This window comes from Ambystoma mexicanum, chromosome 2p (genome assembly GCF_040938575.1).
Source record: "Ambystoma mexicanum isolate Mex_15411 chromosome 2p, UKY_AmexF1_1, whole genome shotgun sequence".
NCBI classification, from domain to species: Eukaryota; Metazoa; Chordata; class Amphibia; order Caudata; family Ambystomatidae; genus Ambystoma; species Ambystoma mexicanum.
In genome coordinates, this window is record NC_090923.1 from 788,359,715 (window position 1) to 788,386,978 (window position 27,264).

The window sequence follows — 27,264 nt, forward strand, 5'->3', positions numbered from 1 at the left end:
GTTTGGAGGCCGCCTTGCCTCCTTGACCTCCCTGTCGACGACGATGGGCACCACCTGACTTGCCGTGTCCCCTGTAGGCTTCCTGGGACGAAGATCTTGCCGCTTGGCGGTATGTGGAGGAGCCACTGCCGGATCCCTTGGAGGCACCTTGTCTGCCTCCGGAGCTCCGAAAGGACAGCCGTCGTTGTTGGAGCACTCCCAGTGCCCGGGCAGTCTCTGTGTCTGTCTTGATGGCCTGAAGGGACTCATCAACCGCCTTCCCAAACAGGTTGTTCCCGTCGAAGGGCATGTCCGAAACCTTGGTTTGTACGTTCTGGTGGAAATCCGTGGCCTTGAGCCATCCTAGTCGTCTCAAGCAAACGCCGTTGCCCAACTGACGGAAACCGGTGTCGACGATGTCCGTTGCCACCGTGATGGCGTGGTCCGAAGCAATCTCACCCTCCTGTAGGATTTCAAGGGCCTCAGCCCTTTTGGCGTCCGGAAGGAAGTCCAACAGAGGGGCGATTTTGAACGACAACTCCCTGTCGTAGCGAGCTACGATAACCAGGGCGTTGTCCGCCTTGGTAGTCATCGCTGTGGATGAAATGATTTGCCGTCCCATCGTGTCCAACTTCCGGCCCTCGCTGTCTGGCGGGGAAGTTGATGTCGAGGCCGATGCCCCCCCAGCTTTCTTCTTTGCCGCTGCCGAGACGGTCCCTCTTTGCCGGCACAAACCCTGCGGCAGGGTTCTTGAGGAGGGCGAGCCCTTCATCCCAGATGTCATCAAGAAGCGGTACGGCGAGGACCGTCTTCCTTTTAGCCTCGCGCCGTTGGTAAAGGAACCCTTCCTTCTTCTCTTCTGGGCAGAGCTGGAAGAGCTCGGATGCCCTAGAAATCATGGCATGAAAGGATCCAATTTTGTCGGGCAGGGACGCCCGAGCAGGGGGCGACGGGGGACACGTCCCGTCGTCGCCTCCGTCATCATCTGTACCTGTCGTAGCCGTGTCCGGGCCTGTATCATATCCGTGGGTAGTAGACCGGGGGGAAGGCAGAGCAGGCCGCAGAGGTGGGAGAGGTGGCGTAGGATGCGTCGTCCTCTTATGCAGTGGACTTTCCGAAAGTCCTGGCTCCGGTTCCCCCGTCGGGTCTGGCTAAGGTACCTCCATCGGGGGGAGGGGCAACCTTGTCTTCATCTCCGAACATAAGGACTGAATCGCTGACAAAATGGCCGCCGAAGTGGCCGGAAACGACGGGCGCGAGGGCTCTTGAGGAGCCTTGTCGGCGACCCCATCGCTCTCGTCGTCGCCCTCGTCGGGATCCCTCCCGATGGGCTGGGCCCACGACTTCGATGAGCTCTTCTTCAGAGGTCGTGTCCATATCCACGATGGCCACCAGCCCCTCCCCCACCTTTTCCAACGAGGACTTCGTGGGGGTCTTCTCAATGGGCCTGAAAGACGACTCCCTCCGTGGTGGCAGGGAGACTTTGGGTCCTGAGGGCGCCTCCACTGGTGTAGCCTCCACAGGCTGAGCCAGGGCCGCGGCAACATCCTCAATCGAGGTTTTAGCAGGGTGAATTAAGGCCATCGTCACCTTCTGGACACCTGGGGCCTTCACCTTGGGGGGAGGGTCTGAGCCCCGCTCCCCCTCTGCTGGAATCTTCGAGATCGACCGGGGCCTCTCCAGAAGCTTCGCCAGGTTCTCGGACTTCCTCTTACCCGAGCCAGAGCGTTGTCTCGTGGTTGATGGCCCGGGGAGGATGCGCCCTGCCTGGCAGCCAAGGAGCCCGACCGTTCGGCGCTCCCGGTGCCCGCGGACTCAGAGCGCTTAGCCTTTTGTTGGGCCCCCGTCGCCAGGGTGCCCTCACAGGACAAGACCGCTCAGACTTCTTTTTCTTCTTCTCGCCTGACGGGCTCTTCCCTTCCAGCCAGTTGGCAAGACGGAGGTGGTGATCCTTCATGGTCCGCTCCGACATGTTCGCACAAAATGCGCAGTCCTTCTCCGGGTGCGTCTTGTCCTCATGGAGACAGTAGAGGCATAACGAATGCTCGTCCTCCTTGAAAACATTCTGAAGCTGGCATCCAGGGCAGGTCCTAAACAGCTTCCCGGGCGTCGAGCTTCCTTTCTCCTGGGCCATGTCCGGGGTAGGCCTTGGAACTTCTGGAATCCTCCAAAAGGGTAACTCGACGAAATCTTCACCCTTGAGGGGCGTAGAAAACTCCGAAACGGATCCCCGTTGATCGGATGTAGAAACGGTGGAGCTTGAGGCTCTATTTAACCGAAAAATGAGAAAAATCTCCTGAAAAAAGCGCGAAAACGCAGCAAAAGCTCGAGAGCTACAGCACAAGGACTCCCAACAGGAGGATGGCTGCCAGAGGCGGGGCTTAGGGAGAGGGCAGTCGTTGGCTGGGGGCAGTATGACCCAGAGACCAGTGATTGGTTACTACTAAGAAAGAGATCAGAAACGAAACTGATACTGATTTTTTTTTTCTATACCGAGGATTCCCGGCCTGATGACGGGGAATATTTCTATATATTCATGAGCATGTGAATCCATGCCAGTCCCCATGCTGGAGAATTGTAAGTATGGAAAGGCCCCGGCATTTTTTAAAAAAACTAATTTTGAAAGAATAGCATGGAACGTACAAAGGCCACCGGACCGCTGGGGTCAATACATGGCGCCTTTGTTATCAGAAATGATGCAAGGGTCGTACCAGGCAGTCTACCCCAACAGGAATACCCTGTATGCAGAAATTAAGACGGCGGTATTGGACAGACTGGGCCTGGATAAAGAAGCCTACCAAATTCAGTTATGGGACACCAGACTGAAAACTGGAGAGAGTCCACAGCAGCTAGATTACCGGATTAAGGACCTTGTGGAGAAGGGGCTACAACCTCCCTCATCTGCTATTCCAGACCTGTTGGATAAACTTAACTTGGAGCAGTTTATAGAAGCACTCCTCAGTCCAAGGCAGAGGTGGGTTAGACCGCATCACTGACCGACATTGGCTGAAGCAGTGGACATAGTGTGTGCCCATCAGAAGGCTGGTTTCAGCAGAACACTCCTGGCGAGTACCTCAACTTGCACGTTCTTGCCCAATATTGAATCACAATCACCCAAGGGAACAAGAACCATGCTACCAAGATGGAGACAACCGGAGGAACGCATGATAAGACCAGAGGAAAGAAGGCCTGGCTCTGAAGTAAAAAGGCCCACCGTGGCCACCCTATATTGACAACCTAAATGTTTTGATTATGGGGAATGGGGCCACATTGCTCGGTTCTGCCCAAAAAGAAGGGGGACGGAGCCCATGGAGATCGGATACATGAGGGCAAACCATGAGCAAAGCTTTTCTGGTCCCTACACAGTGGATATCCGGGTTGATGGGATACCAATTCGAGCCCTACTTGATAGCAGAAGCAGGCGGACTGCCATCACTCCAAACGTGAGCGACTCTCCTTTTTTTACTTAATGTAATAGTAACTATACGTTGCATTCATGGGGACGTAAAAAACTAACCAATGAAGAAAATCCAAGTTGAATTAGATCACATGTTACAACCTTACAAGCTGCCGTCCTACCCTCCTTGCCCACCCCAGTTGTGATTGGAACTGACCTATCACTCTTCAACAAGGCCATAAAAACCCTGGAAACCGATTGGTGGAGGAATCGCCTTATGGTCGAGACACTGTAGAGGCAGACACTAAGGTCCCAAAAAAAAAAGAAGTGATAGAAGGGAGAACCGACTAGCATGGTGTTGTAATATATATGTCGCACAACCAATTGACTGGAATCCCAAGGACCATGTAGAATCCATTCAGGGGGAAACACTGGCTGACCCAACTCTCGGAGTAGCCAGAGAACCAACTCTCAGAGTAGCCAGAGAAAAGGCCCTCCAGGAAATATACCCCGACGTAGACAAGGGTCCAGGATTCATTTCCCGTCATGGGTTGCTATACCATGTATATAAGGCCAAAGACGGAACTATAGGAAAACAACTCCTACCAAAATCTCACTGGCTGATTATCCTACAGCTGGCCCAAAATCACCTGTGTGGAGGACATATGGCCTCATTGAAAAACTGAACAAAATATATTGAAGAGATTCTACTGGCTGAGTGTTTATGGAGATGTGGCCAAATTTTGCAAGGAATGTGCAACGTGTCCACTGACTAGTGGAGTAAAACCAGCAAGCACCCCCGTACAACGCACACCTCTCATAACCATACCCTTCCAACGTATCAGCATGGACATGGTAGGACCACTTGGGCCTGCCTGTAGAAGTTAATACCTGCTGGTAATTGTGGACTATGCAACCCGGTATTCGCAAGTATTCCTGTTAAAAGGGACATCCACCCGACAGATCTGTGATCAGCTCATACCATTTTTGTGAGGGTAGGAATACCTACAGAGGTCATCACAGACCAAGGGACCAACTTTATGTAATGTAATGCGCCAGGTCTGTGAAAGACAACAAATAAAGCAACTAAGGGTCCCTGTATACCATCCTCAAACGGATGGGCTTGTTGAGCGATACAACAAAACAATCAAAAAAATGTTGAGAAGCGTTACAGGACCAGAGGGAAAGAATTGGGATTGGGTGTTGCCACTGATCCTCATGGTGCTACAAGACACGCCGCAATCCTCAACCGGTTTCTCTCCCTTCAAATTACTTTTCGGGAGACAACCGCGAACCATCCCCGATTTGGTGAAGGAAGAATGGGAAGACACCAAGGAAATCTCTGACGGAATATACCGAAGAATTGAAGGAACATCTAACCACTCTTAGAGCACTGGCCAAAACAAATTTGGGCCAGCCCAAGCGAACCAAGAGAAAGCCTACAATAAAGAAAGCTGCATTAGGACATTCCAACCAGGTGATCGAGTAATGGTTTTGCTGCCCACGAGTACTAATAAACTATTGGGAAGATGGAGAGGAGCCTATGCAGTAAAATATGTTTTAGGACCTGTCAATTACAGAATACACCAACCTGAGCGAACCCCCCAACCAAAATGTACCAAATAAATCTGTTGAATAAATGGACGGAACCCACTACCATGGCAATCATGACCCCTTGCAACACAGAAGACGACGAACAATATATCACTAAAACGTCCGACCACCTGGGGGAAGTATAGTGGGGCAAACGTTGTCAAAGGCAATGAAGGAAGAGCTAAATTGTAAGACTTTCTAGTTACAACCAGACCTTCTCGACTCTGCCCAGCTGAACAGACTTGATAAAACACTGTATTGAGACAATACCTGGGCAGATAGTCAGGCTCAGACCCTATCGAATCCCGGAGGCAAGAAGGCAAGTAATAAAAGATGAAATAGAGGAAATGTTATGACTGGATATCATTGAACCCACCAACAGCGCATGGTGTTCCCCCATCGTATTGGTACCCAAACCGGATGGAAAAATCTGGTTTTGTATGGACTATCAGCAACTCGATCTGCCAGTATGAAGGAAAACCCATGCCAAGAATGCATTAACCTTTAGAAAGATTCGGATCGGCCCGTTACCTCAGCACACTAGACCTCACCAAGGGATATTGGCGGATCCCACTACAACACTTGGATCGAGAGAAAACAGCCTTTTCCACACCACAGGGTTTGTACCACTTCATGGTGCTGCCCTTTTGGTTGCACGGGGCCAAGACGACCTTTCAGAGATGAATGGACATCCTTCTACAGACCCATGAAGACTACGCAACTGCGTACTTAGATGACATCGTAATCTACAGCAATACCTGGGAGGAACATCTACAGCATTTGGATACAGTGATTGGAGCCTTATCCCACGCCGGTCTCCACATCAACCCAAGTAAAACAGTGATTGGGGCCCACGAGACCAAGTATTTGGGACATACAGTTGGTGGGGGTATTATCCGACCACAAGTCTCAAAAATCGAGGCGCTACATGGAATTCCGGTACCCTCCACAAGGAAGCAAATATGGGCCTTCCTAGGCTTTGTCGGCTATTACCACTGATTAATACCTGAATTCTCGAGCAGCGCCCTTGATGGACGCTTTATTGAACGGTGGATCACCCGACCTGAAAACAACACTGCGAAAGTCTGAAACAAAGTATTACCTTGGATCCAGTTTTGAAATCCCCGATTTCATCAGTCACTACTACCTACAGACCGACGCCTCTGGCTAGGGACTAGGGGCTGTCCTTTTGCAGGATTATGATGGTGTTCTCAGCCCAATGTGTTTTATAAGATGCAAACTTTTAACACATGAATTGTCATACTCAACGATAGACCTGGATATTAAGTGGGCTGTTGACTCGCTGTGGTATTATCTCCTAGGAAGGCGCTTCACGTTGTATACGGATAATGCCCCTCTACAATGGCTCATGAAACACAAGGACACCAACCAGTTGCAGTGGTTTTTGTCACTGCAGCCCTTCGACTTCCTCACCTTACATGGACCGGCTGGATTTCAGGTTGTGGCCGACTACCTGTCCATGTGTTTGCCCTTGCCCGATCGGCATAGGTCTGTGACAGGGGTGTGTGAAAGTGTGAGCGAACAGGAGGCGTTACAGCCGCTGGCTACCATGGTGGTGCCTGCGCTGCGGGGACAGGGCACAGAACCGTACTCGGCCCTTGGACACACTCTTAAGGGGGTCGGAAGACGCACTTGTGATGCACGTCTCCGCAACTTTTCCTGGCCGAGTGTGACCGTTACGGCACCCGCACTATGAGGAGAGGGAGAGTACGGGATCCGCACATGGTGGCCAGTCCCTCTCGGATTGAGATCCTACCTGTGGAGCATGCTGATGCAGCATTCCCCGCCGCAGGCACTCTGGATGGCTGCAAGAACTGTGTGCAGCCCGGGGCTCGCACCTTTCGCTGGGGAACATGTGTGCTGCTCCCAGGCATCACCCCGGAGGCAGGGCTCACCCATACTCAGGGTGTTGGCGTAGCAGGCACAGAGTCGGTGATCACGCGGGTGTTGAGTGCCTTCAGTGACTCAGGAGGGGCAAGTTCAAGGTTCCGGGCAGCAGCCCATGTAGGCGGCGGACTATTGTGACATCATCCAATCAGGAAGGGGTTGGTATTGAAAGACCCGGATTGGTTTAGAGTTAAAACGGAACAAAAGGATAAATTGCCTAACATTAACCAAATGGTTGTTGATCATTGCAGAAAGCTGAACAACGGCAGAAAGGTAGCGACTGGTGGGCCTACACAGGCTCAAATGAATAGGAGGAGGCTGAAAAGGGATAACTTTACACCAAGACTTTGACAGTGAAGTTACTGTCCAGGAGTTCAATTACCATCCTCTTGCTTATTTATTTTGAGGACTCTTTACAAATTAAAGTATCATTTTGGCATCCATTACCAACACCTGTCCTGAATCTTACACTTACATAGTACTATGTCACGACTAATCCACAGGCTTAATGCAGGTACTTAAGCTGCACAGATGGTGGTGGAACAAATCGAGCCACTTACTACAGGGCTTGAGAAGTCAGCATACAAATGCACTCATGTGTTTGATGACTTGCGTGGTCCATGAAATCAAGATCCTGTCCACCTGTCAATCAGCCCAACAGTACTGCAGCACCCTTATTAGCAGCTGGCTTTCTATGGAGCCCCCTAATATAGGGTGATATGTTTCCAAAGTAGAGATCTCTGGAGGGGAATAAATTGTATCCCCTACTGCGCTTTTCAGCATTTATGTGGCGTCCCGCTAGGGATAGTGACCTCTGACTGCAACACTTCATCATTACCACTGCCTCTGCTGCTCGTATTAACTTCAACACTCGGAAAATGTGTTCTTTTCTTACTAACCACTCTACACAAAACGAAATCTCATGCTCTGCAAACCTAACTACTAAGGCTACTCCTGGGCCTCTAATCCTTTCTCCTTCTAAGCAAATGTTGTCTACTCAACTTTGCTACCCCAACAAGCTAATCCCATCCACTCCCATTTCTAACTACCGACAACATGCTGGTTGGCTCCCGATGCACAACCGCTCTTCTCACGTACCTTCCAGTCTACACAGCTATCAATGGTCTTGCTCATCAGTATCTGTCTGATTGCATCTCAGTTTACTTGTCATCTCCTTCCCTCTGATGCTTCTCTGCACTAAACTTCACTGTCCCCATACCCTCCCTGTGCCTCTTCTAACTTCTGCACTTTAACAATTAAAGCAAGCCCAAGTGTGGATCTCTTCAAAGCTCAGCTTAAACTTCATTTACTTGCTAAAGAGGGAGTTCACCCTCCCTCTGCCCCACCCTCCCTACCTGACCTCACCACTTACTCCAGCAAAGATAATAATGTAATTTTATAGAGCACTCTTTAGTTTGAAGCACTTTTTTAAGACATCGGTTTTCTTATACATCATTTTTTTGTTTGGTTGTCCCCGGTATGGATCACACATTTTTACACCCTCAACCTGCCTCACCACTTGTTCCACCTTTTGTGCTATCATACCGGCACACTGTGTGGGAACCCCTTCACCATCTTTAAATATGTTATTGTAAGTAATTTCTGATAAAAATCGACATCTCTGTCTTTCAAAGAAATAGAAATACGAAATAGAAAAGGCGCTGCACATTACCCCTTCAACAAAGACTTGAAAGCACAGAGGGACCAGGCACTGGAAAAGGTCCTTGCAACATGAGACTCTTGAGTTGAGTCATTTTAAAGTGTGTTACAAAGCATGCAGGGTAGCCAGTCGTGATCTGGGCCTAAACAGGCCAGACACAAATGGTGGGGATACGCTGATGAGAAAGTCTTGTCAAAAGAGCGTCAGCAACTTCAACCCCAGGAACAGTGCACAGAGGTGGGCCAGCAAAAAAAGTACAGCAACAGTAGTGCTCCTTACTCAACTGGGCAGAGAAAACGACTGTATGAGCGGAGGCTGCAGCAGGTGAGCATTCCCAAGCATGCAACCTTTTCTGTAAATCTGCTTGGAGCACGCTTGGGGACAAAATCCCAAAAGTATGGATGAAAGGGGATGGGACATAGGAGCATCTTGAGATATTCAAACTAAGAATGCGCTGGTTTGGGGTACTTTTCAGTCTTCAGAAATCTGCAGCTCATCAGCTAGGTAGGTGGCTTTGCAAATTACAGGTATTACATTATAGGTAATACAACAAATCTTCAGAAACGTGTTCATGTGTACGGGTAAACAATGAAGCGATATTAAGGTATGTGAAAACGTCCACTGGACAGAAAACAGCTGAGCTCCTGACTTTAAAACATTAAAGAGCCATTCCCATCAAGATGACATTACTTCTGACAAGCTGAGATAAAACTAAGGCTTGGACAGCAATGCTGAAGTATGACGAGGGAATAACCTAATAAAGATAACTGAATAAAACAGCATTCTGTTAGCTGTGCAATGTAACCTTTATGGATAGGTTAAAATTAAGAGAAAAAAACTCAGCTTTAACATAGGACAGGAGGCCATGAGTGCAATCAAAGTAGCCATTCTTGAATTGTAAGTCCTAATTATGAAGTAAAAACAACATACATTTCGGTTTTGTATGATTGTGTTTAGGTAAAGTGGGTACATTCAGTCCGACAGCACCCAGACAGTTCAGCAAATGGATGTTTACCTTGGATGACACTTCGATATAATTCAGCACCATATGCATGCTGGTTTACTGAGAAACCAGAGTAGCAATCGGATCTCCTGTGTCTGCATATAAACATTAAAAGAAACCGTGATAGAATACAACCTGTGTCAAGAATGGCAAGACAAGATGTAACCTACCTTGGCACACTGTGCACAACCATACAAATATGAGGAAAATCACCACATCAAAAGACGCCCAACCGGACAATTTTATTTTACATAAATTGTGAATTTAACTAAGGCAAAATCCCTATGTAAATCTTGGGCCTTGTGTAGCTCTACATAGATTAAATCAGATTGAGCTTTTCCCAAATCTTCAAGCAAGCTATACATATGCATCTCAGGATTTGCGCAGGATAGGTATCATTGTCTCCGCTAAGTTTGAAACAGCTTCATTTTTAAATGAGTAGACGTTGATGACTGGACAGGAGTGGAATCAGAATAGAGATTGTGGCAGAGTAGCCAAAAGGTATAAAAGGGACTAGCAATTTTCATGATTGATCTAAAAAGATTTTGAGAAGCTTAAAGTGTGGGTAGCAAACTACTGAAAGTCCCCTACAACGGCCACAGACTTGGCCCCTTCTGGCTTTGGTTTGGAGGTTGTATCGGTACCCTTGTCTTTGACTTTGTATTGCAGATTTGCAGTGTATCCGAACACGGATGAGGAGGCTTCAAGTTGGAAAATGTCTGGGCTTCAACAGGCAGGTAGAAGAACGGCTACAGGAGGCAGCCAGCAGGGTGAATGCCTCCTTGTTCAAGGGGTTTAGTCCTTGAGTTACTCCCCTCCATTATGTCACTACCAGAACCTCCCTGTCCCTTGGTGAGGCAGCACTGCCATGTTCCTCATCCCACATATACAATCTGGTCCACTGAAACCTTGCTAGTTATATAGTAGAGGGTGTATGTCCTCCCTCCTCCGATTGTTGACGGCCGGGTTCCTCTTATCCTCTGTGCAAACTTTATTCCTCCTCCTCTTCAAACATTTCTCCTCCTCACAACACTCTTCCCCAGATAGTAACTGCTCCTCTACCGTTCACCCTTTTCCTCCCAGTACAATGCTAGTTGCTGGAGGTCTCACCCCATGAAGGCTATTTGCCACCTTTTCTTCTGTGCTAGCTATTCCTTCCAGCAGTGGAGCCGAGCCTCAAAAGCAGTGGTATTCAAGCTATTTTATGCTGCGCTCTCCCCAATCACCCTTGAGTGAAAGTGTTGCTGAGGCCCCACACAAGCCATAACTGCTTATATGTCCCATTAAAAGCTGTCGGCATACTATTTTATTTTTTAAAAAGAGCTTCATACAGCCTGGCACAGGTGCTTTCGACCCCCCGTTTGCGTCCAGCCCTACAATTTGAAAACCACTTCTTTGCAGCCTCAGGGTAGTCAGACTAATTCTCTGACTCCACATATGGTGCCTGCTACTTTCTTATTGCTGGTAGAACCCTGTTGATGAGCCCACCCCCCAGCCTCGAAGTGCTTAAGCATCTTGTCTCCAAACCTTTCAATTTTATCTCTCCCTTCTGATGAAGGCCATCCACCATCAGCGTAAGACAATCCTCTTGGGAAGGAACAACTCTGCCTCACATATTTCTGCAACAGTTCATGCAGATATTAACTCACCCTATTTTTCCTCAATTTTTTCTCCAAACAATTCTCTCTCTCCAACCTCCTCCACAATATTCTCCTCAGTACTCTGCTTCCTCTCGCCACTCTGACAAATCCCTTCCTCCAACTCCTACTCTAACATCTCACACACTCGAAGTATGCTAATTTGTATAGCCTGGTCTTTCCTCCCCTTTGTTCGGATTTAGGGACATGGTTTTCACTAGTCTACTGTTGCCTGGCTGGTCAGGTCGCCTGTTATAGAGTTAATCTAATTCTATTTATTAAGCAAATGTGCGCATGGCGTAACCACCCAAAGGCATCCATGCACACAGGGCTTACACCTGGAGTAAACAAAGAACAAAACAGACTTGGGTAAAGAAACATACAAGGAAAGCCACAACTTGACTATGAAAGTAAATTTTACTCCTTTTCCTGTACTGAAGGAGGTTCAGTATTCCCCGTATTTCAACTAGTAAAGCATTCCAGAGTTTTACTGCCTGGACTGTACTTGATCTACCCAAGAGCCTACTCTCTTCAGATTTTTGGGAAAATAAATTGGATGTGAGCAATATTGTCTTGATGGGCGTCCGCCTAATTGAAAGAAAATCTGGCTATTGTAAGCATCATTTTTGTAAAGGATTGTCCAATAGATAGCTTAACACGGTGTAACAAAATCGAACAGTTTCAAATACTGCAGATATCTAATAACATCAATAATCCTGTGTAGCCTTCATCAATGATCTTACGAAAGATGTCTTTTGACATCCAACGTTGCCATCGCTGTGCTTCTGTAGAGTAGAAAGCCTGACTGCCTGTTTCACAAAACATGTGGGGCTTTATGATGAATTTGCAGCTGAACTTATGAAAAGAAAAGATTATACCAAGGATAAGTACAGATAAAACGTCAGCCCATTCCTTGATGATAAAAGAATGACAAAGTTACCTATTAGTAGGATTCAAGCTCAAGATAATGTTTTTGATGTCTTTAGCGGTTACATCCTTAAATATAAACTGCGAGGGGGTAGTTGTCAAATTCTTTAGTATTGGTATAACTTGAGTTCCAAATCACAACGACTTTTGTTGTTGTGACTGTCTACATTGATGTGGAAAGAAATATCACAGACTGTTACACCAAGTCTTTGACTGACATCTTTTAGCCATAGGTGGGGGATTTCTTTGTTCATTTAGAAGAACTAGTTACTCTTACCTTGTAACGTTCTTTCGATGGGATGTTCCTCCGACGTATTCCTTATCTTAGATAGAAATCCTTCAGCTTTGCTGGCCTCGGAAAATTTTTTCGCCAGAGGGCGCTGCGCGTCGATGATCGCCGAGTCGATGACCCTCGACGGCCTCCGTGCCGACGTCGACGTCATCCTGCCTATAAAGGCCGCGCGCAGCGTCCGTTGCTCAGTTCCGTTTTGTAGTCCCCAGTAATGTTTTTGGATTAGACTAATCACCTTGAAGGAGCATAGGCTGCAAACCCACAGGAAGTCATACTGCGGGGATGGATGGGAGGGTCGATAAGGAATACGTCGGAGGAACATCCCATCGAAAGAACGTTACAAGGTAAGAGTAACTAGTTCTTCGAAGGGATTGTGTCCTCCGACGTATTCCTTATCTTAGATAGACTCCCATAGCAGTGGTATTGTGACTGGAGGCGGGAGTAATAAAAGTTATGTTACCCTTCCAGAATGGACAGAGTGTAACACAGCCTTGCCGAATCTAGTTTCTTGACTAGAGGAGGAATCCAGGCTATAGAATTTGGTAAATGTATGTGCGGACGACCATGTGGCAGCCGCACATATATCTCGAATTGGCACCCCTCTTTGAAGGGCTGAGGATGTTGCGATACCCCTGGTAGAATGAGCCCTTAGATTTTGAGGAGGCTCCTTTCCTGCCAATTTGTAGCACTCCAGAATGGCTAAAATAATCCATCTGGAGATGGTTTGTTTTGTTATTGGAAGGCCCAACTTATGTCCTGCATAACCTACAAAGAGTTGGTCTGCTTGTCTGATCTTAGCCAATCTGCTGATATAGAAGCTCAAGGCTCGCTTAGGGTCCAGCCTGTGCAGTCTCTCTTCCTCCTTCCCCGGATGAGGAGGAGGGTAGAAAGAAGGTAATATAATCTTCTGAGTGATGTGAAACTCCGAGACTACCTTCGGGAGGAAGTTAGGCTTCACCTGAAGAACAACTTTGTCCTTGTAAAAGATTGTATGTGGAGGTTTACACGATAAGGCTTGCAACTCGCTAACCCTTCTAGCAGATGTCAATGCTATTAGCAAAACAGTTTTGAGGGTGAGAAGCTTCAATGAACAAGAGTGTAGTGGTTCAAAAGGGGCACCCTTTAGGAAGTTTAAAATTAGGTTTAAATCCCATAAGGGAACTTGAAAAGGTTTCGGGGGATAAACATTAGTTAATCCTTTTAGGTATTGTATTACCAATGGAATTTTGAAGTATGAAGGCTCCTCTGCAGTGCGCTTAAAGATTGATAGCGCTGCGAGATAGCCCTTAATTGTGCCAACCTGTAGGCCTGAATTAGCCAGGTAAAGTAAGAATGACAACACCATAGGTGTACCACAAGAAAAGGGTTCAATATTCTTTTCTCTGCACCAGCTGCAAAATTTGTTCCAACGGCAGCGGTATAGAGTTTTAGTTGCCGGCCTTCTGGCCGAAAGCAACACCTCCATAACATCATCCGGAAGGTCCCAATCCTTGTACCTCAACCTTTCAGACACCAAGCGTGAAGGTTGAGGGTCTTGATGGCTGGATGGAGAACCTGACCTTCCTTCTGCGAGAGAAGATCCTCTCTGTATGGCAGTCGAATTGGAGGGCAGATGGACATGTCTAGAAGGTCCGGGTACCACGTTCTCCTGGCCCAATCCGGGGCAATTAGGATCATGGTCTTCCGAAACCTTCTCAACCTCCTGATCATTTGAGGAATGACAGGGACCGGAGGGAACGCGTACAGAAGTGGGAACTCCCAGTCCGCTACGAACGCATCTCCTAGAGCTCCTCTCGGGGGAAATTCCCTTGAGCAAAATCTGTCGCACTTCCTGTTGATACTGGTGGCGAACAGATCCACTTGAGGGGTTCCCCAAAGGGCGAAGATCTCTTGAAGGACTTCCTGAGCTATCTCCCACTCGTGAGAGACTGTGCTCTGCCTGCTCAGAGCGTCCGCTGTCAAGTTCTTCTCTCCGGCTAGGTGAATTGCCGATAGAGAGATTCCTTCCTGAATTGCCCAAAACCAGAGCTGCATCGCCTCTCTGCACAGTGGTAGTGAGCCTACGCCTCCTCTTTTGTTGAGGTAGTGCATGGCCACTGTATTGTCCGTCATTATTAGGACGTTTCTTCCCCGTACAGACGGCAGAAAAGCCTTCAGCGCTAGTCTGATGGCTCTCAGCTCCAACAGGTTGATATGTAGTCTGGACTCCGATGGAGACCAACGACCGCTGATGGTCAAGTCGTTGGCGTGAGCTCCCCACCCCGTGAGTGAGGCATCCGTGACTACTGTTATCTCCGGCCATGGTTGCCAAAACATTTCTCCTTTCAGGATGTTCTCCCGACAGGCCCACCACTGAAGGTCTCGGGCTACTTTGACCGGGATCCGAAGGAGATCTGTCATCCTTCCTGAGAACTGTGACCACTGAGTTCTCAGTGCCCACTGGAGGGATCTCATTCTCAGGCGAGCCTCCGGCACGAGGAATATGCAGGATGCCATGAGGCCTAGCAACCTCAGAAAGTCGTAGGCTGGGAGATATTGGGCATTCTGAAATCTGATGACCATCTGCAGAATATCTCGAGCCCTCACCTCTGGTGGCAAGGCTTTTCCCAGGGAAGTGTCCAGGACTGCTCCAATGAATTGGAGTCTCTGTGATGGTATCATCTGTGACTTCTTTAAATTGAGGGAGAAGCCCAGCTTGTGAAGGAAGTGGCAAACATAATCTAGTTGTCTCTGAGCCTGTTCCGAAGATACAGCTCTGATCAACCAATCGTCTAGGTAAGGGTAGACATGAATCCCTTCCCTCCTTAGACTTGCAGCCACAACCGACATTAGCTTGGTAAAGACCCTCGGGGCGGAGGTTAGCCCAAATGGCAGAACTCGAAATTGATAATGAGAGCTGCCAATTGCGAACCTCAGGTATCTCCTGTGCCTGGGATGGATCGGCACATGGAAATAAGCGTCCTGGAGGTCTAGAGATACCAACCAGTCCTGAAGCTGGAGGGCCTGAAGGATCTGAGAGAGAGTCACCATCTTGAACTTGTCCTTTCGGAGGAATTTGTTCAATTCCCGTAAGTCTAAGATGGGTCTCAGTCCTCCGTCCTTCTTCGGTATTATGAAGTAGGGGGAGTACCAACCCTTGTTCCTTTCCGCTACAGGTACCAGTTCTATGGCACCTTTCTCTAGCAGGTCTAAAACCTCCTGCAAGAGGAGCGGATCTGGAAGCTTCAAAGGGTTGTTCCCCGGTGGATGACTCTGAGGGATATGTAGGAAGGGCAGGCAGTAACCTTGGGCCACTGTCTCCAGAGCCCAAGCATCTGACGTAATAGCCTGCCATTCCGTCAGATGGTGAGTTAACCTGCCCCCTACTGGTGTTCTGTGAGGGGAGACCTCAGAGTGGTTTTGAAGCGGCTGATGCAGTTGCCGAAGGTAAAGTGGCTCCTGCTCCTGCGGGTGCGGCTTTCTTTCCCCTACCCCGTCCACCACGGGTAAATCTTCCTTGGCCTCTTTGAGCCGGTCGTCCCCTGCCCCTTCCATATGAGGAATAGTAACGAAAGGACCGTCCTCTCCACGATGATCCCGAAGGACGAAAGGTATTCTGACGGATAGCAGCTCCCAATGACTTGGCTGCTGCCTTGGACGTTTGCAGTTTCTCCAAACTGTCATCCGCCTTCTTTCCAAAGAGGGTAGAACCGTCAAAGGGCATATTCAAAAGCCTGGTCTGCACGTCAGAGGCAAAACCAGACTTCCTCAACCACGCATGCCTGCGGATTGTGGTACTTGCCGCCATGGCCCTGCTGATACTGTCAGCAGAATCTAGGCCAGTTTGTAGGGTCTCGCACATCGCATCTTTACCATCCCTGATGATGTTTAAAAATGCGTCCCTTTCCTCTCCTTCTTGGAGGCAGTCAGCCGCTGATGAAGCGCACTCCCAAAGGGTGTGGCTGAACCTAGCGAGCGTACAGGTCGCGTTAATAGACTTTAACGCCATGCTACAGGCAGAAAAAACCTTCTTAGCCATGGCATCATACTTTTTGTCATCCCTATCCTGCGGAGCAGTGGGGTATGCAGATGTGCTGCCTGATGAGGTTGCAGCCTGTACAACCAAGCTCTCAGGAGTAGGGTGTTTTGACAAATATTCAGGGTCAGAACTAGCCACCCTGTATTTTGTTGACAGTTTTTTATTTACTGCCGGGATAATTTCTGGCGTTTCCCAGTTTGTCAAAATCCTTCTCTGTAGAGCAGAGTGAAATGGAACCACAGGATCCTCCTGTGGGCCCTTGTCCAGTATGTCAGTGAGGTCATCCTGCTGAAAGGCAGGAGAAGGTGCAGACCAACCCATAAATTCTATGATTCTAGACATCAGAGCTCTATATGGAGTCTCCGCATGTTCTCCTGGGTCTGGTTTGATAAATTCTGCTTCAGGAGAAGTGTCCAAGCCACTAGCTTCCTGAAGTGCATCCTGAAGATTTTTTAATCTTCCTTCCTCAGAGGCGAAAGTCTCTGGCTCTGGTGATGTGGTCCTCTGTAAATCAATATCTTGGTCTGAATCCTCCCTTTCCTCAAAAATCGAGGTTAAAGGGGGATACATTGGTTTTTGGAATGGTATAAACCCCATTTCCAATGCAGAAGGAGCCATCATCACAGGCCTTGAAAACGTCGATGTCGTCGACACCGACGTGAAAGTACTCGAAGGCGCCGTGAAAAGCGTCGAGAAATGTGTACTAGGCCTCGAAGAACTCGAAAGGATCGGAGTCTTGCTCGAGAACGACGTCGACGTTCTCGGCGTCGAGTCGGAGGTCTTTTGTCTAACCGTTGGCTGTGGAGTAGCCGTGGTTCTTTCCTTCACCGGCGTCGATATCGGCGTCGACGTCGGCGTCGACTCGATCGACTGATGCGCCGATGAATCCTTCGACAACGGCGTCGATGGCGCCGACCTCTGTTTCGAAGGAGTTTTCGACGATGGCGTCGATGATGCTTTATCTCCCGATGGCTCGAGGCGCTTTCGGGTTGACTTTTCCGCCGGGTACTGCGACTCGCGGCGTTTAGATTTTTTGGGTTTTTTACCCGGGGTATCACCCTCAGCTGTCTTCGAGGGGGACGAGGCCGCTTTCTCGAAGACGCTTAGCATCTTTTTCCTGAATTCCTCCCACTCAGCTTGCGAGCTGCGTTTTGTGGGGCAATGAACTCTCTCAGGAGAACTCGACGAAGATGACGAAGGGGATCTCCTACGTCTCTTCTTCGAGTGTCTCGATGTCGACGAGTGGTGGGAGCCACTTCGTGATCTAGATCGAGAGTGTTTTTTATGGTGAGGAGACGAACGTCTCGACTCTACCGAAGAAGCTTTCGAGGAAGTTAAAGTTGACCTACCTCTCTCGAGCTTCCCCCTACGCTCCTTCAAGGCTTTCGCCGTCATGGAAAGGCATTCCTCACACTCCGAACTCTGGTGCGTGATTCCCAGACACCACAAACAGACCCTGTGAGGGTCCGTCAACGACATTTTCTTCCCGCAGTCTCGGCACTTTTTGAAACCGGACCGAGGGGTCGTCGGGTCGGAGGAGGATGCCATCGATATCGAGGTAAATAGTAGTTATTATATACGTTATCTTGACGAGAACTGAGCAACGGTGTTCCGAGGCACAACGAAGCGCGGAAAAACGGAACTGAGCAACGGACGCTGCGCGCGGCCTTTATAGGCAGGATGACGTCGACGTCGGCACGGAGGCCGTCGAGGGTCATCGACTCGGCGATCATCGACGCGCAGCGCCCTCTGGCGAAAAAATTTTCCGAGGCCAGCAAAGCTGAAGGATTTCTATCTAAGATAAGGAATACGTCGGAGGACACAATCCCTTCGAAATGTATTTATTTAGAAATATAAAAAAGGGCTTTCGAAGAGTTTGCAGAAGAGTCAATTTTACTGGCAAAAATGTTTCTTTTGGCATCAAGTACAGCCAATTGATATTTAGAGTGCAACCTTTTTAGATTAAAGCAATTCCCCCTGGTATGGGTTTTTACTCCAGGTACACCCAAGTTTCTATACAATCTTTTTCATGACTTTCAAGCTCTTAATATACCAGACATCGCTGTGGGTTTTTACTTCAATACTTCAATAGTTTCATTTTGAAAAGGTCAGCATCCTCAATTGTTTGACTAGCACATATTATAATTGTTTATTTGTAAAGCGCTTATACATAAATGAAGTGCTTCAAAGCGCTTCAAGGCGGGAAGGGAGCAAGGGGCCTTGGTGATTCCGAATGATCGTAACAAAAAACTAGCATACTGGGCAAGAGGCATTTCAAATAGTGCAAGTGCATGACAGGAGGGAATGAGGGAAGGAGGATGCCCAACGACTAGCCAGATAGTGCAGGTGCATTACAAGGAGTGAGGAGAGGACAGTGGGGGGGGGGGAGGGAAAAGGACATATTGAACATTAAGCTACCGCCTGGTGACATTTCAGATTGATTGGCGATTCGTTGTAACTAATATGCCTATGTTCGAGTAGTTCAGGTACAACCAAACAAGGTAGGGGAGACAGAGGGAGGACAGGACAGAAACTTGGAAGGCCTAGTGCGTTCACGGTCATGCAAGTGCTCAGAAAGGAAGTGCGAGGGAGGGGGCACGCCCAGTTCAGCAAGGGCCTGAGTTAAGTGTAAGGTGATTAACCCTCTCGAGGAGCGCATTACGAGTGCAGTGGTGCCAAGAAAAGTGCAGAGGCCTGGAGGCAAGTGCACGACTGGAGGGGGGGGGGAGCCTAGGACCTGTGAGGTTATGGAGGTACACCAGGCAACCAGTCAACAAACTAAGCAGGTTGGGAAGATAAAGAAGGAGGGGGGCAGGCGAGAGTGAAAGAGTGAGAAGAGGAAGGTCTTGGGGAGTTTTCAGATCTCAAGGAGGTCTGGTTCAAGACAGAGGCAGTGAGGCTGTCCCAGAGGCAGGCACCTGCAGAAGATGGAGATCTACCCCCAAATCTCGGGTTTGGAAAAATGGCTCACCCGCAGAGAATTGGAGGAGACCGAGCAGAGCGCTCGAGAATAAGAGAATTTAGGAAGAGTGCGTTGTAGGTAGTACCGGCCCCAGAAAGTCTTGTGGATTTTGCAGAGGGACTTGATCATTGCAGCCACTGGGATCCAGTGGAGAGATGTCAGCTCCAAAGAGAGGAGGTTCTCTGTTCTGGGGAAAGTGAAGAGGTCAGAGATTAGCAGTAGGAAGATTGAGAAAGACTGTAGCAGTAGTCCAGTCTGGAGAAGAACCAGGGCTCTGGAGACAGTGAGCCTCTGGGGGAAGGTGAGAAAAGGTAGACTTACTTTGAGGAGGTGCAGTTGATGGAGGGACTTTTTGGAGGTGTACGAGATGTGAGAAGAGAAGGAAAGAGTAGAGTCGAAGAACACCCCCAGATTTTTTGCCTCACTGCTGGGTAAGGGCACAGAACCAAGAGAGGCCGGCCAGAGTGAAAGTGGGAAAGCGGGAGCAGGGGTCCCAATGTGGATTATCTCTGTCTTACTGGCATTAAGGCAGAGATTGTTATCAGCACACCAGGACTGAATTGCTGACAGTCTGGAATGAGCGAGAAGCAGGAGGATGCAGAGGGTAGCCTGAAAGAGAGCTGTGTGCCATCCGCATAACACTGAAATTTTGAGGTGAAGGCAGAGATCTTGTGGGCAAACGGGGCCATGTAGACATTGAAAAATCAGGGGTTAGATTGGAACCCTGGGGAACACCACAAGTAGAGAGCGAAAGCGGAGAGAAAGGGCCCAAATTCCACGTGGGAAGGAGGGTCAGAGAGAAAGGAGGCTAGCAATGCCAGGGCCTGATCTGTGATGCCTAGGGTATCACAGGGACAGGAGATTAGGATCTTGTGATTTGCTGAATTGAAAGCAGAGGAGAGGTCAAGGAGAATGAGGACAGAGGGAGAGTTAGAGTCAAGATTTGAGAGCAGGTCTAGACAGGTATCCAGAGGAGCATTTTCCGTGCCACTGGATGCTCTAAAGCCAGACTGATGGTCATGGAGACAACCAACAGATTCAGTGTGGATCGTGAGCTGAGAGACAGCCAAATTCTCCAGGAGTTTGCCCAGGCAAGGAGTAAAAGATATCGGGCGATACCGGAATGGAAGGGTAGGCAGAAGGTTTTTTGAGAAGAAGGTGTACAAGATAATGCTTGAGAGAAGTGGGAAAAACTCCAGTGGCGAAGGAGAGGTTGCAATGGTCTGCCAAAGCTGGAGCTAGAGAGATATGAATGCATATAATGAACATACAGTACATTCATTATATGCATTCACTGAAGTGTCCCACAGGAGCACTTAGCTCAAAATGGTCTTAATTTATTCAAGAAGGGTTCAAATACTTGGAAGGGAGTTCATTTATCCATGTATGGAATAGGGCCTTCTCTGCTAGAGGACTCAAATTTTGACAATAGGTGAGAAGTTACATATAGCTCGATCACGCCACTACACATGGCCGAATTAGATATCCAATCTATATTATGCATGAATATTCAGGCCAAAGTTTGTCCTTTATTGTGGGTGCATGTACTGACCAAATTCGAGAAACCCAAATACAAAAGAGTATTTCTTAATTGTTTAGCATAAGAATATTTAGGATTGTTACAATCTAAATTAAAATTCATTGAAAACAAGCGAGGAAATCTTTATCTACTGTGCAATAGTGCTAAGAATAGCATTCCAGAAAAGCGGATTGTACTTCGGCGTCAATAAATGATAAATAACCATATAGGTAAAATAAAATGACCACACACTTTAGGAATCCCTGAAAATGGCATGGCATTAGCTTTTTATGTATTCCTTAAAATAAGAGTTACTCTCCTCCCCTTTTCCCTATAGTCTATTTGAAGTGATAATGAGGCATAAGGGAATGGACACTGCAACTGCTGCATCTGAGAAATATGGTTATTGCTAAGAGATTCAGATTATGCTAAATGAAATCCAATATTTCCATAGTGTGTTCCGGAATAGGAAGCACAATAATAAAATTGCCATTTTAATGTTTTGTGTACTTATTTGAATAGAAGACTCATCTCCTGAAGAAATGGGTTCAGAAATAAAATTGCAATGTATCATGCCGTCTAAAGTGTAAGTTGATTTGTACAAACTGAAATCACAGGTTTTATAGTGGCTGAAGAGGAGTAATACTGCCAAGAGTCAATGGGATCTGAAAGTCTTTGAAATAACGATATAGGACTAGTAATCAGGAGGGTACCAGCGAAGTTATGGACTTTTCCTTGGATGCGGTCTCAATAATTATCTTGTTCAAACAAATCTGTTTTCTACAGACTAAATGGTGGTAACAACAGAGACTGTTGTATGATGGGCATTAGCAAAGGCAGTTGTAGATTCTGTAAGAACTAACACACCCAGCTCTTTAATTGGATTTATCAAAAGGATATTATCCGTGATATGCTTTGCAGTCAGTGAGCTCTCATTAGTAGTGAGTTGTTTAGGCAATACAAATTGAGTTGCAGAGATCTTGAAGTACCATATGTAGATAGTTGATAAACCTGCTGTGGGAAGTCAAATTCAGGAGGCGGACAAGAGATCAAAGCTTTTTATTAGCAAGGGGAAAAAAGCCCATGTTTCCATATGTCTAATGAGGACTTTGCCTTAGTCTACAAGAACAATAAAAAAGGAGCTTGTCAGGATGTTTTCACAATGAAAATCAGTCCTGTTTCAACCCTAGTCTACTTCAAGTATGTCCCTAAATAACAAAAAGGCATAAATTCTCCCAGAACCCGCCCGGAAGCAGACTTCTGCTCGATCCTATAAACTCTTGGCTAATTTCCAACCCCCGCCAAAATGGTGCAACTCAATCTCACTCAAGGTATAATATGTCTTATCCTCTGTGGTAGGCTCTCACATATTCTCTTGGGTACTCTGGGTTTCCAACCCATAATTGGGACTCTTTCTCTCTTACTCCTGCTTGGGGCTATCTCAACATCGTTTGGGACTTTTTCTCTTTTTCCCCAGCTTGTGGCTTTTTCCCCCTCAACCTAGTGTAGGGCTCTATCTCCCTCATCCCAGCTTGGGGCGGGGCTGTTTCTCTCTGCCCAGTTACCTGGAACAACCACGTACATTGGTTGCTGTGGGTGTGTTCATCTGGGGAGGAGTTTGCCGGTCTGGATGTGGAGCCATGGCTCAGGTCCACCCCCTGCCCCCATCTGCATCTTCTCATTGGCTTAGTTTTGTTCAGTCAGTGATTGACAGGTTTTCAGGATCTTTGGTTGCAGGTGCTGTTTACCACCATTGGCGTGGTCTGTTCTCTACATTAGCTGTCGAATCGCCCCTTACGCGATGTGGCCACTTTAGAAAAGGCAGTATCACACGTGCCAAGAAGCTACTATGCGCACCGTCCGAGTGGGATGGTCTTTGGATTCCACCTTCCAGGGGGACGTCTCTTCATGCTGTTCTGGCCGTAGGAATTCCTTCCCTGTCTTTGTTGCTCTAACAAGTCCTTTAAACTCCCAGCTGTAACGAGATTAATCAACCTCCTGTTTTTGCAAGTCAGACACCTTCCTGATCTTTAAGGATTCAGAAACCATTTTGGCTATGTCAAAAGGAGCTTGTATGCAATTCCTGCTTTGATTGACATAACCAACAAATAAAATGGTACTTGTCAGATACAGAAAACTGAATATGAATCCTATCTATGCATTCCATGACCTCAAGGGTGGTGGGGGGGGGGGAAGAGGGTCAGCAACAGTGGGGCACCATTTGCCCTGTCCCCTACGGGGTGTTCAGCCTAGTGGGCTCACATTCCTACTCCAAAAGAGGGTGGCCACCCCTTGGGGAGAAGGGATGAATTCCCTGGATTCGTCACAGTGGGGAACTTTGGGCTATTTTAGTTTCCATAAGATGTGTACTAGTTATTTATGTAACTGCAAAACTTGTCATACACAGACTAGAATAAGCAATGAAAGCACCAAGCATACTTCCGATAGGTAGGGTGGACTAAACAGGCAGCAGTCTGTGCCCATCAGTCCACCAAGGTACTAACAGGCTAAACGGTTTTGCGTCAATAAGAAGCTCGTCAGGCAAAGACTGAATGCAGAACAGCCATTGACAACCTGAGGCTGTTACGAGGTTTAGTACCATCTATGTACAGGAGATCTAAAACCGCTAAGAAAGCACTCTAAATAAAAGCTTGAATAAAACTTCACAATGTTTACATCTGTAGTCACACATGACACTTTATATCAAGGTAGTGGAACGAAAGATGTAAAACAAAGAAAGAAAACATGAGCTATCTAACAGAGTGGACTCATGCCGATGCAAGTCAGTTACTCCAGTCTGGTACAGACTGATGACACAGAACATACAGTATCTCACACACCCAGGCTGTTGGGAGGAGCAGTGCCTTCTAGCTGCGACAACACAGCCAAAAGCCCACTGAACTGCTAATGTGCGTGCAGTGAAGGAAGCTTGTGAAACAAAGCTTGAATAAAAAATCCAAAATTAGTCACACGGCAACTTTGTATCAATATAGATGACCAAACACTATAAAACAGAAAATAAAATGCTTAGAAACGTGAGCTACAGAAAAGCTTGATCTGAGTTTATATAAACGTCTCCCACTGTTTGTCCCCAAGGGTAGGCAGAAGTGTTTGTCAGAGAATATATCCAGGAACAGAAAAATGTAACATGATCAGACCAATCTAGGCAAATGGTGAGGGGTGGGGGTAAGAAATAAAATATAGCCTTAAAACTCAATTCAAACATTGGCAAGGCATTGAGCTGCTAAGTGAACACCTTGAACAAGACAAACTGAACAAGGTTTCAGAAAGCCTGAGGAAGCGACTCAGCAGCAATATTCCAGTGAATAGTAAAATCATGTCAAAATATATTTGTCAAATAGAGCATAGATTTAGGCGTACAATATTCTCAAATACCATCTTTCGATACAGGCACATGTTGTCTGAACCTCATTGAGTGGATATCCAGTGATAATGCTGCTGTTAAAATGGCCGTCAGGTGGTGACATTTACCTAAAAATGCACCATCCAGACAATCAAATACTTTCCCCAAATATTCTACAATATTTGGGGAAAGAAATTTAGGGGTCAGTGCGACATTATCACATGGAACCATATCGGATTGATAGGCAGACTAAGAGCAGCCAAATAAAGGAAACTATCCCGTCTATATACTTGCAAGCACTTTTGTGGCCTATACAAAACTAGATTTACAGAATGCAATGTTGTTTTAAAGCATTTAGGAGCGTTATCAATCAAATTTGAGGCACTTCTGGCAAAATCTAACCAAACCAGTTACTGTGGAAATCATTACAAAGGAGCTATTACACTAGCTCTGACACCAGCAAAGCAATCCATGCGTTGGGAGACATAACCAATGTGCCCCCATCCTATGAACTTTAATGTTTTGCACTATGGAAGGACGGTTAATCTGTGCATGTAAATGTGGACATTACGATATCAATCATCTACCAACGGATGTGGGACATATAATCTTCAGCAGTACTCTTATGGAACAAGGTACCAAAACAGACTGATGCAAACACGCATGTGGCCAGTCAGGGTAACTGAACAAGTTAAGCACATGTAGACTTCTCTAAGCCATCAAAGTTCACTGTTGGATTTGGCACTGGGATGGAGCAGATGGACATTGGTGCCCAACTGACACATCAGATGAATGAAAGTATGGCTTCTATTGAGCTACAACCATGACAGTCAAGTTATGCCAGTTAGGTCTAGATGCAGCGGCCCCGGAAGCCTGAGGCAGAAAAGGTCAGGCAAAAGCGTGGCGTGCAGTGCGTCAAGCTTCTGGGGTCACGGTATCCAGACAGTCGGAGGGAGGAAGCCCGGGAAGCAGAGGTTGACGCACAACAGAAAGACCAGGAGATGGCCATTTACAAAAGGCTGAAACTGCGAATTGCACGTTTTGCCTTTTGTTAAGGTCATTCTGACATAGAACGGGGGGACGGTCTTGTGATAGGCACCCAAGGAGAACGACAGCGTACACCTCATGCATTAACGACACAGCAGCAGCCTTCGCAAGCATTGATAGAGAGGAGAGAGAGTACATCTCAGAAAAAACAGGATGTGGGATGTCAGTCAAATTCTATTAAAGAGAGTAGACAAAAAAAATTAAGTAGCCATAGAGCTCACTTTCAGTGGCTAATGACTTGTCATACATACCAGATTCAATTTTATTTAATATAGTCCTTGCGCATTTTAAAAAAGCTTCTTCTACGTTTTCACCACTCAAGGCGCTTGTCTCCAAAAACATCAGCTCTGCAAGGCAATAAGCGAAATTAGAGAATGGAAACAAATATACCTGTGCTGCTTCCAGTATATCTGTTCACAGCTGTGAGCCAAGAGAAAAGAGGAAAAAGCAAACATGCCATGGAGTGAGGAGGGCAGCACAGTTAGCAAATCATTGAAGTCCAGAAACCCGTAACCAGCTACTACTAGGTCCTGCATTAAAACAGAATAGCGTAGCTCAAGCATTACCACTACTGTTGGTATGGTGTGCACACATACAATAATTGTGTAGCTGGTTGTGGAAATATAATTTCACCCCACGTTTCTTTCAATACAATTCTGTACAGACCCACACTTGGGTATGAAATGTTATAAATGTGCACAATACATTTAACCATATCACTTCTGTTTACAATCCCAGTGGCTTTTTGCAACAGTCCGTAAAATACTCATGGCTTGATATTTGCTGTAAGAAAATCTAAAGGTTTGTGTGCATAAATGTAAAATTGTGTGCGATGGTGCACATGAACTAGTAGACAATATAGTACAACGATGGCAACCTTTAGCACAGACTCTTGCTGAATAACAAAGCTTTTATAGGTAAACATAGCTCTCAAAGTAAAAATATAATCTAGATCTACTAAATCCATTTCAGGGTACTACTCACACATTCCTTGGACATTTAAAGTGTCAGCAAATTGGAGGAAAATATACTCTAAAACTGGAAAAATAATTCAAAATGAACAGTGGACTCTTTAATATACTTGATTAAATATTTACTGATTCACAGAAATAACCATACATTTCTACAAATTAGTTTAATGCAGACATGTCACATTACATTAATTAAAAGAAAACAAAATATGTTGTATGATTGAGCTACACTACAATAACCTAAAAAGATCCAGTACTTCAAATAAACACATAGACACAATGAATATCTTTGACCTCGTGTGAACAACATTTCAAAGCCAATCCTGGCTCCATTTAATACATTTTTGTTAAATGTTGTCCGTTTGCCCTCCAAAAGTGAAAAATGCCCTGATACTAATAAATTCCTCGTCACTGTCTAACAAGTTCATTATAGCGACCTATAGACAGAAAAACAGGAGAAAAAAGATAATGTAACAAACAGCTTTTATTTGGTCAACAATCTTGAGGTACACCATGAACTGCAGACATGTGGAAAGCAATAACCAGGTAAAGTGGATCTATTCTGAGGAAAGAGGTGCAAGTTCACCATATCAACTACTGACTCAGTAGATACATAAGTCTCACCAAATGTTCATGGCATGCAAGCCTCTTATAAACTTCTGTATGCATCTCCCATTGTTAGAACAGATATAATATTGTTTCGTCCTCATAGTATATGTTGGCCTATGCCCAGTCGCTTTGCGAGGAAAATCGTATTACAAGGTCGTGACCTCAAGTGAATCAAGCCTCCATTTTAGGTTAGAACCGCCATTTTAGTTTATTGTACAGGGTCACCCTGTAGTCTAAAATGGCTGTCTCGTGTGCTCTTGTTCTTGCCTTAACCTCTTCAACCTCTGTAGGAGGGTTAATGTCTAACCTGCCTTCAGGCTACATGTTAGGGTCATGTAGACCTTGTCCTTCGTTGACCTCGGGATCAGGGGATTACTT

The 27,264-nt window shown here is 46.7% G+C and overlaps 1 protein-coding gene across 1 annotated transcript in view; it reads right to left on the reverse strand.

Annotated features, from left to right (window-relative positions):
* The window catches only part of RAB4B (RAB4B, member RAS oncogene family), a 612,075-nt gene that overhangs the window by 62,889 nt on the left and 521,922 nt on the right, over positions 1–27,264 (reverse strand). Inside the window, exon 6 of the mRNA XM_069644452.1 lies at positions 25,558–25,653. Within this exon, the coding sequence (XP_069500553.1) occupies positions 25,558–25,653 (96 nt within the window). The remainder of the gene's footprint in view (positions 1–25,557; positions 25,654–27,264) is intronic.